This window comes from Enhydra lutris, unplaced genomic scaffold (assembly GCF_002288905.1).
Source record: "Enhydra lutris kenyoni isolate GAN:26980312 unplaced genomic scaffold, ASM228890v2 scaffoldscaffold2, whole genome shotgun sequence".
Lineage (NCBI taxonomy): Eukaryota > Metazoa > Chordata > Mammalia > Carnivora > Mustelidae > Enhydra > Enhydra lutris.
Window position 1 is genome coordinate 19,268,974 of NW_019154086.1, and position 13,870 is coordinate 19,282,843.

Below are 13,870 nucleotides of genomic sequence, written 5' to 3' on the forward strand. Positions count from 1 at the left end.
CTCCCTCTCCCTCTGCCTGCCGCTCTGCCTACTTGTGATCTTTCTCTCTCTGTCAAATAAATAAATAAAATCTTAAAAAAAAAAAAAACGAAAACCAACCATTTAAATCCCTCAGTCTCTGAAAATATGTGATCATTTTGTACTTTCTCAAATGCTAATTTAGTTGGGTAAAGACTTCTACATTAGAATACTTTGTCCCATTATCCCATATGTTAGAATGATTTGTCCCAGCATCCATTGTTGGTGATGAAAAATAGGTGAGCTGGTTAAAATTTCCTTATCCTTGATGTTCTGAAATTCCATCATGATGTGTTCAAGTGTGGTATTTTTTATTTATGCACTGAATGGGAGCTTTTAGCCTGAAGATAAATTTTCTTTTCTTTTCTTTTTTTAAAGAATTTATTTACTTATTTGAGAGAGAGAGGGAGGGAGAGAGAACACATCAGAAGAGTGAGAAGGAGAAGCAGACTCCTCGCAGAGCAGAGAGCCCAACGCAGGGCTCAATCCCAAGACTGTGCGACCATGACCTGAGCTGAAGGCAGATGCTAAACTGACTTAGCTACCCAGGTGCCCTGAAGATACATTTTCTATAATCTCTTTGAGTATTCTCTTCTGAATAGCCATTCTCTAGATGGCTATCAGATGAATGTTGAATCTTTTATTTATTCTCCATATTACTTAAATTTTTGCTCTTTGCTTCATCTATCTTTTCTTCTGCAATTTGGGATAAAACTGGACCCAGTCTTCTAGATTACTAATTCACCCTTCAGTTCAGCTTGAATCAGCATAGCATGGTGATTAAAAGCCTGAGTTCAAATCCTGGTTCAGCCATTTATTACAGTGTTGCTTTGAGTAAGTTAATTAAACTTTCAAGTCTTCAGTTTACTCATATGTAAAATGAGTATGCTAATATTATTGCCTACTTTAGAAGATTATAAAGATTAAATATGTTATGCATGAATGCTTAAAGGAGTATCTACAGCATAGTATCACTTACTATTGTTCAATCTATACATTCATTTTATTTTATTTGATTTGAAGATTTTTTATTTATTAGAGAGAGAGCACGCACATGGGCGGGGGGAGGGGCAGAGGGAGAGGGAGAAGGAGACTCCCCATGGAATAAGAAGCCCATCATGGGACTCAATCCCAGGACCCCGGGATCATGATCTAAGCCAAAAGCAGAGGCTCAACTGACTGAGCCCCCCAGGCACCCGTATATATTCATTTTAAAAATTTCAATAAATATATTAATTATTCATCTAACTGGTTTTTTTTTCATAATAACTTGGTTGTTTTATGAATGCAAGATCCTGTATTATTTTTCTCAAGGATAAAAAATATTTATGTTATAAAACTTGTTTTTGCTCTATGAACAATAACTTTGGGATTCAGTCTGTTTATTGATTGCAGTGGGTTCCTCTCTTTCATAGTAATAGCTTTTTAGGAACAGTTGGTGGGTTGTTTGAAAAATTTCATTTGCCTATCTTTGGTGCCGACTCAAAGACTTTATTTATTTATTTATTTACTGGAGATAGAGAGAGAGAGAGCTTGAAAATGATAGGGGGAGTCAGATGCTTAACCGCCAGAGCCACCCAGGAATCCTTGTGGTGCTCATTCTAATTCTGGGTGTTTGCTTTGCTGACTGTGGTGGGAAGGGGAGAAGCACACAATATCCTGCATGGCAAGGGACGCCGGTAGTTTACCTTCTGTGGGCGTGTGTGTGCGTGCACGTGTGTGTGTCTGTGTATGTGGTCTCCTTTCTCCTCACCACTGGTCAGCAGTCCCTTGGGATGATACCCTGTCTCCTTGACCCAAGCACCCCTACTTACAAAGAGCATCTGTCTGGGTTGGGGGTGAACATGTCCACCTGCTGATTCTCATTATCCTGCTTGACTTTTGTCATATACTTTGTCATCATCTAACATAATCTTAGTTATGGATCATTTATTTATAATTTGATTATTTGCCTCCATGAAAGCAAATCTCCAGGACCTAGTATGGTGTCTTGCACAGAGTAAATGATTTATGTCTTTATAGAATGACTAGATTAATGCCATTCTTTAGTTGCTTGCTATGATGAAAGTGCCTCTCTTTGTAGCTTTTGCCTCTTACCTTGAAGCCTCCCCAGCTCTTGCCCTGGTCCTACCCTGCACAGTTTTGGTTTACAGATCTACTGGCAATCAAATCCTACCTCCTTTATGTAATCCAGGAAGATCTCTGAATTGCTGGACCACTGACGCTCCCTTTTTTGTCTTGTGTAACTCTAACTAATTTTTAAAAATCTATTTCCTGTTATATCTAGGGATTTGTAGGGATAGAAGACATGCAGAGTGTGCTTTTAGAAGCTTGACAAACTGTGTTACTGATTTCCAGTGCTTATTTTAGTTGAAGCATGGATGTGATATTAAATTACATTGAATCTAATAGAGGGACCCTAACTCCCTTTGGCATTCTCTCTCTCTCTTTTTTAAAAAATATTTTATTTATTTATTTGACAGACAGAGATCTTAAGTAGGCAGAGAGGCAGGCAGAGAGAGAGAGAGAGAGAGAGGGATACGCAGGCTCCCTGCTGAGCAGAGAGCCTGATGCGGGGCTCAATCCCAGGACCCTGAGACCATGACCTGAACTGAAGGCAGAGGCCTAACACGTTGAGTCACCAAGGCGCCCTGGTATTCTCTTTTATAAATATTTTTAAAAATATAAAAATATTTCAAATATGCAGAAAGATACAGAGAACAATATAACAAATATTAATTAGTAATCATCCAGATTTCACAATTCCAACCATTTAGCAATATTTGCTTAAGATCTTTTTTTTACTAAATTAAATATCATTGTTGCAGCCTCCTTCGTACCATCTCATTCCATTCCTCTTCCAGTCTTTTCACTATCCTGAAGTTGATCGTGTCCCTCCTGCCTGTGTCCATGCTTTCTATACATGTTTTATAACCATATCTATGTTTTATAAACATGTATTATATGTTTATAGACATAAACATAATATTGTACTGTTTTATAGGATTTCAAATTGCAAATAAATGATACAGATTCTTTTAATTTTTCAGATTACCCCAAGAGAAAAATCTCACTTTGGTCAAATTTTGAATGCCTTTTCTGGCATTGCTAATTTTTCTTTTAAGAAAGGAATAGCAGGCCTCAGGCTAGAAGCCTGGAGCAGGCAGCCATAAGCATAATTAAATAATATTGCTTTATTTCCCATTATATTTATTTTGATGGTTCCTTCTACTTTTTAGCAAGTGTTGGTACCTTTCCAGTTATTGTAGTGATTTATTTATTTGTATATTTATCTGAGAGAAAGGGTGCATCCATGCCAGTGGGTGCGGAGGGGGCGAAAAGACAAAAGGAGAGGGAGAGAAAATATTGAGTAGGCTCCACACCCAGCGCTGAGCTCAATGTGGGGTTCATCTCATTGCTCTCAGATCATGACCTGAACAGAAATCAAGAGTCAGATGCCCCCAAATGACTGAGCCACCCAGGCACCCGTTTCCTTTTAAATTAAATGAGAAAAAAAAAGAAAAGAGTTGCTTGAAAGAAAAATATTAAGTAGATAATAGTATGGGACATACACAGACATGACAAAAAATTAGAGGAGTTTGTATTGAAATGGCTGAAATTTGATACACACTTGACCTCAAGGATAACGTTCAAGTTCCTTAATGAGACATGAGAAGCTGACCTTTGCTTCCTTTCTCAGTCCATTTACCACTATTACCTCACCTCCAGCACAAACAGCTTGGAGTTTGCTCCTTCCGTTCCTAGCTGAAGGGACCTTGACTATGGTAATCTCTCCTTTTATGGTATTTCCTGCACCCATCACCAACCCCCACCTCCATTTGACTCTGTTCATCCAGTCAGCCTCTACTGAAGCCCTCCCCCACTTAGTACCCATTACTGTACTGAACATACAGTTTTCCAATTCTAAATCCAAGGGTAGAATTTAGTTCCAGTATCATAGCATCATCATGGCCTGAACAGCTGTTCAAGGTGGGAAGAAAGGATGTTTCAGATAAAATCTGTCGTATAAGATGAAGATTGTCCTTGAAAAAAAAAATTATCTCATTTCTCATATGTTTGAAGTTTTAAAAATAGTTACGTTAATAGATCTAAATACCTGATCTTAATGATTTCTTTCAACACTGAGAGAATACTTTGTCATCTAGATTAGGGGTAAAAAAGGGACAGAGAAGGGAAAAATAAGGACCATGATGGGAAGTACCATGATGGGAAATGACAGGTTTTTTTATGTCATTTCAACATTACTCGGTGGTTTCTTGCTCCTTACTTAAGCTGATTTCATTAGAAAATGAGAGATCAAATCGAGCATTCTGAACATAACACATTTAAACGTTTGACGTTTTAAGGGCAAAAGCTCCTAAATAACTGTGTGGCCATTGAGATGTTGGAACAATTTTCCAGTTTCATGTTCCCCAGTGCATATAAATAAGTACAATAATACTAACAACAACAATAAAAACACAGCGCATAGCGAATGCTGTTTAGAAGTGTTCCATGTCTGCAGTCATGATGAACTAACTGCACTGACTTCTGTTCATTCATTCAAAAGTCTTATTCTGAAACCGACATTCACACTACATGATTCCAAAGCCCTCGCTGCACTTGGCCAGATGTAAATTGTCATATTAACAGAGGTGCAGACAATGCTTTCAAAACTACTGCTGTATTTGGGGAAAAGTTGAATTTTAGCATTTCTCCCTATGTATCTCGCGTGGCCAAAGCAGAAGGGAAGAGCTGTGCGGGGGGCTGGGGGAAGTGACTTCATACTTTTGATTACGGAATGTCATGTTTACCACTGTAAACGTTCAACCTTAAGTGAGAAAGCGGGTGGAGTGAGATCGCTCTCACGCCCTGCGTTTTGTATGTTACATCTTACCCACCAGCCAAACTTTCTCTATCAGTCTGAGTAGGTCAGCGGCGGAAATGCTTCCTGAAAGGGAAACGCAGGGTCGGGAGGCGGCATGTGCTGCCTTACCCGGTGTTGCCGTGGGAGTTACCTGAAGCACTCAAGCTCTTGCACCCAGAGAAAAAGCTTCTCGTTTCAATTCGGTCGTTTCCGTGGGGAATTGCAGCACGGGCAGGTCCTGGGTGTGGCGATGCCAACCGGGAACTCAGATCTCCGTCTTCCCGCTTCTGGCAAACCTTCCCAGCCCTCGACCGGCAAGTGACCCGCCCTCGAGACCAGCCTTCCGGGATCCCGGGGGTCGCTGGCGGACTGACCCCGCCGCCAAAGCAAACCTCTGGAGTGCAGAGTGCGCTTCTCCCCCATTCGTTCTGCGCCTGGAGGCGGATCCCCTTCCCTGCACATAAGTCCTTATATGCACCGGTTGCACCAGCCCGTCTTACTCCAACCCCACAAATAAATAGTGGGGGAGAGAGGCCCGTCGCTCTTTTTCCCCCCTCTGGATTTGTTCAGCGCTAAAGCAGCGAACCCTGCCGAAAAACCCCCTGATGCGATTGAGAGCCATTGTGCTGCAGTGCACGAATTGGACACACAAAAATAAAGCCCCTTTGCCCCTACGATAAGCGCGCCAGGGCTCAGGAACAGCTTTTCACATCCAACCAGATTAGCCTGCAAAAGCCTGGGCGGAAAGGGTGCGTGCCCCTCCCCCACCCAAGCTGGTGCAGAGGGACCGGGTCAGGAAGCGCGGCCTCTCCCGGGTTGGAGACCACGCCTCCTCCGCCTCCCCCCAACCTTCTTTACTCCTCCCAGGAAGCGGTGATAGACAGTTCTGTGTGGTTCTCCACCCCCATCCCTACCCCCCTCCCAGCAGAGTGGAGGAGTTGATGTGTCTCATTATAACAGCCAATGCAGCCGCCATCCACGCACAAGCAAAGAAGCATGTCCCATTTAAATACACCCACGCAGCCCCAGCGCCCTTAGCAGAGCAGGGCGCGCAGCCCACACGCACCGCGGCTCCGGGCTTGGAGATCCGCGCAGGTTGGGCTCCCGGACCCGGCGGACCGAAGAAGAGCGGAGGATAGGGATCGGGTGCTGTGGGGCCGGGGTGGGCGGGGGAGGCTGGGCCCCGGGCCTCTGGCTCTACACCCGCATGAGGACGCGAGTGAAATAGACCAAGGTGGAATTTCCAAGGGAGAAGCTTCAGGGTGGTTTTGGACCATTTCTCCCGCGAAGAAGTAGACATGGCGAGCGACTCTCCGGCTCGCAGCCTGGATGAAATCGATCTCTCGGCTCTGAGGGTGAGCAGAACATGTTTTCTGATTTCTTTCCAGTGGTTTGGGTCGGGGTTGATGGGCTCGGGGCGTAAACTGGGGCCGGCATCGGTGGGCAGAGGCAAATGCGACGTGGAGGGAACCTGGCTTCTCGTTATGATTCGGGGTCTGCTGAGGTGCTCTTGGCTAAGCCTCCACGCAGGGGCTGTGCGGTACGTGTCCTCCTTCGGTTGTGGCCAAGGCTCCCCCGAGAACCAGTGGAGTTAATGCCAGTCTCGTCCTAGACCGGTGTAATAGCCGTAAAAATGAAATGCAACGCTCGTGGTGTGTGTGTGTGTGTGTGTGTGTGTGTGCGCGCGCGCGCGCGCGCGCGGTATGCACACACGCCCCGGACGGTCACCTCGTGCCAAGGCGCGAGACCCCACTGTCCCTTTTTGCAAAAAGAATAACGGCAGCGTGAATAAAGGCACTGGCCACTCACTTTTTCCAGCTACCTGCAGGATGACATTGTGAGCCCGACTGTCCCCACGAAGCCGAAGCTGCCGCTCCAAGGGGACAGCTATTGCAATGCTGGTCTTGTAGATGGCATCTGCCTCCTCTACCCCCTTTCCGCCTTCCGCGCCCCGACTCCCTCTCAGCGCTCTCTTCTGTGCCAGTCTGCCACTCACCTTTATTTATGGTTTAACTTAGCCCTGCCTGTGCTTTCTGACTTGGTGCCTCTGACATTTCAGTTTTATGGCTGAACTTAAGCAGGTGAAAGGATGTGTTCTCAGATTTTCCCCAGTCAGACCGGAACTCCCGTGAGTGTGTGTGTGTGTGTGTGTGTGTGTGCGCGCGCGTTCATGTTCGCTCTGTGTCTGTGGCCAGTCCTTTGTAGAGAGCATCTACTTCCCTCCAGCCCCGCGGGTTTGCGTTTACCTTCACGTGAATTGCCTCAGACGCCTTTTCATTGTATTGACTAAGACATCACTGCTATAGAATCCATTTTGCTGTTGTTTTGAGATCAGAATCCCAGGAATTCCAGTGTAGCCTCGACGACTCCCCACCCCCACCCTCGACTCCCAGCACACTCTTTCGGGGAAGGGGGCAGAGCTTTCTTGCCATTTTAATTAGATGCTGCCTGCCGAAAAGGGGGTGAGGGGTGGGGATGGCGGCAGCAGCAGCGTTGGGGGGGGCGCTGAGAAGAATTGGATACCAATTTAAGGATGGCTTCTTCCTCTCCTTGAGCCAAGAATAAAATTTAAAAAAACAACCACATATATACTTGAAGCATGGGGGGCGGTTGAGACGGAATTGATGGTGTCTCTCCATACAGACACCCAGGATGGGTGAAGCTGGGAAGTTCACACGCCCTCCCGAGGCATACATTGTTAGACCGTTGCTAAATCTTGGGATTATAGACCTGAATCTTCATTACTTCTCCTGACACTGCCTCATTCTCCACGGTTATTTTAAAGAGCTACCTTTACAGTCAAAGTGGTACTTTTTCTTTAGTCTCATCAATCCTCTCTCCCTACACAGCTCCTTTTTAACTTCCCCTCCTCTTTTTTTATCCAAGAGGTGAGGTTTCTGCAAGGCAGTCCAGGGGTTGAGAAGGAACATAGATGCCATTTGAAATGGTTTTTTGATCATTGGGCAGCAAAAGCTCATTCATGTAGTATTACAGTAAGCTGTCTATTTCCCTGGCGCAGAAATGCCATATTCAGAACCCACTGCCCCCTGGGCAGCTGGGCGTGGGGGTTGGTAACAGGGTGGGTGCTTTGGCTAAGACTGTGGTTTCCTGCTTTACAGACTGTGTGTTCATCTGCCCTACTTTCTACGCTGGGAGTTGCTGCCAGCGGGTTAATCAGGTGGATGGATGGCCCAGACTACAGGGTAGAGGAGAGTGGCAAAGCCCAGTAGGGGGTGGGGTGGGGGGGGTAGGGGGAAGGAGTCTGAACAATGCGCAAGGCTTGTGGTTTTCCTGAGCTAGAATCTCGTCATTGCTCCTCTAATGGAAAGCTCTCCCATGCGATTTTTAAGTTGGGCTTGGTCAGAGGTGTCCCTTGTGGGCTTTTTCCTGGGGAAGGTTTTCTGAGATATGGAGCACAGAGCCTGCAGGCTCGTGAGCAACCACGAGTGCTCACCAGCCTGCCTGGAGTGTGATTCACACACAAGAGGCCTGTGCTCCAGAGATCTGTATTTTGAAAAGATATCTTTGCAGGCTTCACTGAAATCGCTCTCTGTGGCCTGGGCTTAGTGCTTTGCCTCTGTATTTCTGCCTGCAGGAGGTGTGTAAAGAGGGAGGGCCAAGGCCGGCTCTAGAGATGGGAACTGCTGGCTGGAAGACTTAAATGCAGATGTAGTGACAAATGCCTCCTGGATGCTGAGGGGTATGGCCAATCTTGTAGGGGGTGAGGTGTGCAGTCCACAGGCCATCTAGGTGATCTCCACAAACCAGAGGGCAGATAATGTCTGTCTTCCCAAATTAGGAGAGGTGGGTTTATCTAGATGAGAGGTCTCATTTGTTCCTAACCCCTCAGAAAAGCCTGCCTGCTGAGAACCTCGCAGGGAAAGCCTGACCCCTGAAATGCAGCCAAGGTCAGTGGCATCCAGGAGAATTTGCTGCAGCCTTAACCAGTCCCTTGCTGTTTCTATGGTTCTTTAATGTACACAATCAATGCTCTTTTTGTAAACCCTGAGCTCAGTGCATTAAAAGCAGATCCTGTCTGGAGAGGCCTTTATCCTTCTCACTTTGGGGGCTTATTGTTCTCAGCCAGTGATCCCAGACTGGACCCAGTCTAAATTTTCCCCAAATAGCAACAATGCATAATTTAAGCCAGAGCAACCAGTGACAGCACTGATCATTTAAATTATGCAAGATTTGGATGGTTTTAGAAAGTAAGATAAAACAGCATCCTCTTTGGTTAGAAAAGAGATGATCTGAATCCATTTTTATTAGTCCCAATTTTTAGAGCTCTGGAGATAAACTAAGTGTTGGAGGAAGGGGATGACTTCATAGACTCAGAGCTGGAAGAGAATTGGAGAACCCTTAGCCACTCCTTTCATTTAATACTAAGCTGAAGCCAGAGAGGTGTAGTTGTTGTCCAAGGTCACACAGCTCTGTCTTCCCTGGGGTGGGGGTGAGAGAGGTAAAAAGGGTGGTTTGGGGAGAAAAATCTTGGTTTCCTGACTTCTCACTCAGGGCTCTTTTCTCTAAGTCACACTGTCTGTGGCTGAATCAGAAATCAATAATACATTTTCTGCCTGAGCACAAAAAAATGGCAGAGAGGAATTATTTCACCAGAGTCATGGAATTGTATTTATCGAGACTAGAAAAACTGCTTCATGCAGGTAAGCTCCTAACACATAAAACTGTGGAGCAGTAAGTTACCTTTGGAATTCATCTTGTTCCAGCCTCCCCACCCCAGTTCTTCCCCTGCTGGCAAATGACGGTCTGAATCATCTAGGACAGATGGTTGTCCTGCATAGTACTCTCTCTCAGTTACCCATCTCCAGCTGAATTGGTCCCATGGGGTCAGTCTGGACATGACATTATTCAGATGTCTCTGCATGTGAGGTTTATAGAGTCCTATGTATGTTTTGCATAATCTATGTGGATACTCATATATAGTGTTATGGTTACAAACTACCCGTGTGGGTGTATGAAATGTGTGTATACATACATAGGCTACGGAAAACAATCTACTCATTCAAACTCAAGGCCTGAGTCATTCTCCCTTCAAGACATCACAGTATTAAAAGAAATGAAATTTGCCACCGGTATGCTTTATTACATATGAGGTGAGATCAGCCCAGAAAGCTTTTTGGGGATTGGCATATATCTGAGTCTGAGCACCTTGGCTGTCCTTAGTTTGGCCCACGGAGGCAGGCATTCAAGGCCAAGATTGGCTGCTGCTGACTTCACGCTCTCAGTTTCTGCCAGGACTCGCACTCACTTTTCTGTGTGAACAGAATTAGATGACCTCTGCTCGTCTTTCCCCTGCCCCTCACTGCCTTCTAGGCCCAGCTATTTCTTTGTCCCTTAAGACCTAGATTTAAGAACTGACTTCATCTGGAAGACTTGCGCACATCTTTCCTGCCACACTTTCTGTCCTGGTGTTATAAATGGCGTGGGGATTATTTTCTGCCTACTTAATGAACTCTGGCCTCATGAGGCTGGAGGTTAGGTCTTGCTCGTCTTGGAGTCTGTAATTGCAGTTAGTTGCATAAACAGATAAATGCACAAATTAGTGAGTAAGTGAATGGCGTGGACTGAGCACTGGGCTCTGTGTCCATGTCATAGTAGTTTCGTGACTCCGGGTAAGTCCTGTAACCATAATTCATTTAAAAATGGGAATGATCTCAACCGCTTGCTTCCTCATATGCTGGCTTCAACAATCAAAGTGTTTACGGCAATGCTGTGAAAACCGTACAGCACTACACAAATATACTGTTCCACGATTAAGTTGAATTTTATGGGAATCTTGATTCTATCATTTGATGCCAGTGATTCCACTGGCACTTAATTGAAAATGATCCTGAGAAAAAGATAACAGAAGGTCTGGCATCTTTCTAATAGCACCTTTTTTCTTATGTGTCAGGATGACCTTGGATGTTTCTTTGCGGGCCTGGGTTGACCTTTGCCCCAGGGTCAGCATTCATTACTTTTTTTTAAAAGATTTTATTTTTAAGTAATCTCTACATGGAGCTGAAACTCACAATCCTGAGATCAAGAGTCGCATGCTCTAAGGACTGAGCCAGCCAGGTGCCCCTAGTGTATTTCTAAACCGGTGTCAGGTATCAGCATTATTCATTAAAACTTTCTTCTTTTTTTCTTCTCTCTCTCTCTTTCTTTTTAAACTTTCCCCCCTCTTTATGGATTACCATAATTTAAGTAAAACAACATTTATTATGCCTGTGCCTTTTCAAAGTTTGTGTTTTGGGGAGGAGAGTGGGCACCTGAAATGATAGAATATTTGTCTTGTATTTAAAGCCTTCAGGTCAGAGGTCTCAGGGGGTTAAGAAATCTTAAAACATTAATTCCTTATCCCAGAGCACTTAATTAAATTTGGTCTTAAATAAGAATTTAGTGAAGTTGCAAGAACTATAAGATGACAGTATCTTAAAATAATATCAGAGTCTTTTTTTAATTAGGTACATTTGTTGTTTTTTCGAGATATAAAACAGGTGTTTTCTTTGCCATGACATTGCCTCATAATGAAATAGTGTGTAGTGGTAGTTATCAGAACATCAGAGAAATGTGCATAATCATTTTCAGTGTCCATTACTAACTGGAGTAATCTTAGTACAAAAGCGAATATAAGTCATTATTTGCTGTTTGAGTAACTGTCTGCTTAGGAGGTCATAGAATATTTTCTTCACTAAAGAATACCCAGCCTTTTTCCTTCACGAAAATAGCACACCGCCTGCCACCTTACCTGTAAGGCTCTTGAAATCTCATCATTTTGAGTCTTCTTGCTGTGTCTCTGTGTCTCTGCCCTGGTATTCGTCTTCCACACCCTTCTCGTCCCATCCCATTCCTTCCTTCGGGGGTACGGTTTGAATGTCCACCTGGCTTTGAGCTACTGTGATTGGATCATGGCTGCCACGCCCAGCTGAGTACCCCTCCGGTCTCTGAGTCTATGATTCTGAGGGAATTTGGGATAACTTAGGGTTTGAAAAATGCTTTTGTGTCAAATTGGTTCTTCCATATCTGTGGGGGAAGTAGCTGCCTTAGAACAGGGCCTGAACTAGCAGTGTGCAGAGAATTCCAAGAAAATCTGGGTGATATTTTTTGAATGAAATGTTATTCTGCTCATATAAATATAAGGTTCCTAGAGGAGAGAGAGGGAGGACTTAAATAGAAAATGTTGGATGAATTCCGCTTGTAATTTCTTTCATTCTGGTTGGAAGCTTATTTCCCTCTAGAGAAAGATGATTCGCTCTCTGCTTTTTACACACCCAGGCTGTTCTCCAGTTGTCTCTAGGGGTGCCTGGAAATTCTCGAAACACATTTGATTTCACCCCAATCTTTCATGACCTTCCTTACTGTCTCTTGCCTGAGGCCTTTTGCTCCATTCCTCTCTACAAACACTGCAGGGATGGTCCCCTGGGCAGCAGCCGTGACAAGACTTGCTTCCCGAAGCGTCTGCCACCAGCCTTCTCCCGACTAGCTTTTCTGTACCAGTCCCTGCAGCCACATTGCTCTTCAGGCGGCGCATTTTCAGTCTCGGGATTTCTTATTCACGGCCTTCCCTGACTCCTCACCGTCTACAGACCCACGCCTGAGCTCTTCATCACAACAGTCAGGCCAGCTATAATTCCGCTGGACTTCCCGCCATGCGCTGCGGTTCTGACTACCAATCCTTTACTCCTGCCACAGAGAACAACTTCCTTTTCCCCATGGATGCTCTTTAGTGGGCGCCCTTTTCTGTACCTACTAGCTTAACACTAAGCATTCAGATGCCACCTTTCCCACAAAATTGTCCCTGATTTCTCTCAGGTAGTAGTATCCATCCCATTTGTACACCCTTTCAAAACTGACATCACACATAGAACTTTCTATCCTGGGGGGCGCCTGGGTGGCTCGGTCGGTTAAGCATGTGCCTTCGGCTCAGGTCTTGATTGTAGAGTCCCGGGATTGAGCCCCGCATCAGGCTCCCTGCTCAAGAGGAGTCTGCTTCTCCCTCTGTGCCTCACCCCACTCGAGCTCCCATTCTCTCTCAAATAAATAAATAAAAATCTTAAAAAAAAAAAAAAAGAACTTGCTATCCTGGTTATGTTCACTACTACACAGTGAATTGCACGAAGGCAGTGCATAGATTTGATTTTCTTAGGACTTGCCACCAGGATGGCCTTTGGGGCTGCAGAACTCTTTTTGGTGTATGGCTTAGTAGGTTTTTTTTTTTTTCTATGTGTAGCTAACTAGGTACCCCTTTTTCCCCTTAAAGATTTGTTTATTTATTTGAGAGATAGAGCGAGCGAGCGGGGTAGGGGGTGGGGAGCGAGGGAGAAGGAGAGAGAGCCTCAAGCAGACTCTTTGCTCAGTGTGGAGCTGAGGTGGGGCTCGATCTCAGAACCCTTAGATGACAACCTAAGCCGAGACCAAGGGTTGGACACCCAGCAGACTGCACCACCCAGGTGCCCCGCTAACCAGATAGCATTAAAAATTAAGATCACATTGTTGAAATTATCGGCAACCTGTGTTTTCAAAAACTTGTTTTCAGTTTTTGCTGCTTTTGTTTGTTTGTTTATTCATTTATCTATAAAGTCAACTCTACACCCAGTGTCGGGCTCAAACTCATGACCATAAGATCAAAAGTCCCATACTCTACTGACTGAGTCAGCCACGTGCCCCTGCAACCTGTTTTTTAAACTTGATAGTCACCCTTTTTGCATGCTGTTAATGTTTTTCTGTAACATAATTTAAAAAATTCTTCGCCATGGGGAATGTTAAACTTATGTGAAAGTCGAAGGAATATTGGAATGCTCATACATTCCTGGTGGGAATGTCAAGTGGTACAGCCCCTCTGTAAAAATGGGTAGGCAGTTCTTGAGAATGTTAAATGATAGAGTCACCATGTGACCCAGCAATTCCACTCCTAGGTATATACCCAAGAGAACGGAAAACATATATCCGAACAAATACTTGTACACAATTGTTTGTAGCATTATC

At 44.7% G+C, this 13,870-nt stretch overlaps 1 protein-coding gene across 1 annotated transcript in view; it reads left to right on the forward strand.

The window, feature by feature from the left end:
- Positions 1 to 5,733: 5,733 nt before the first annotated feature.
- The window catches only part of LOC111147583 (TRAF2 and NCK interacting kinase), a 381,965-nt gene continuing 373,828 nt past the window's right edge, over positions 5,734 to 13,870 (forward strand). The window contains exon 1 of the mRNA XM_022503698.1: positions 5,734 to 6,240. Within this exon, the coding sequence (XP_022359406.1) occupies positions 6,184 to 6,240 (57 nt within the window). The 5' untranslated portion in view covers positions 5,734 to 6,183. The remainder of the gene's footprint in view (positions 6,241 to 13,870) is intronic.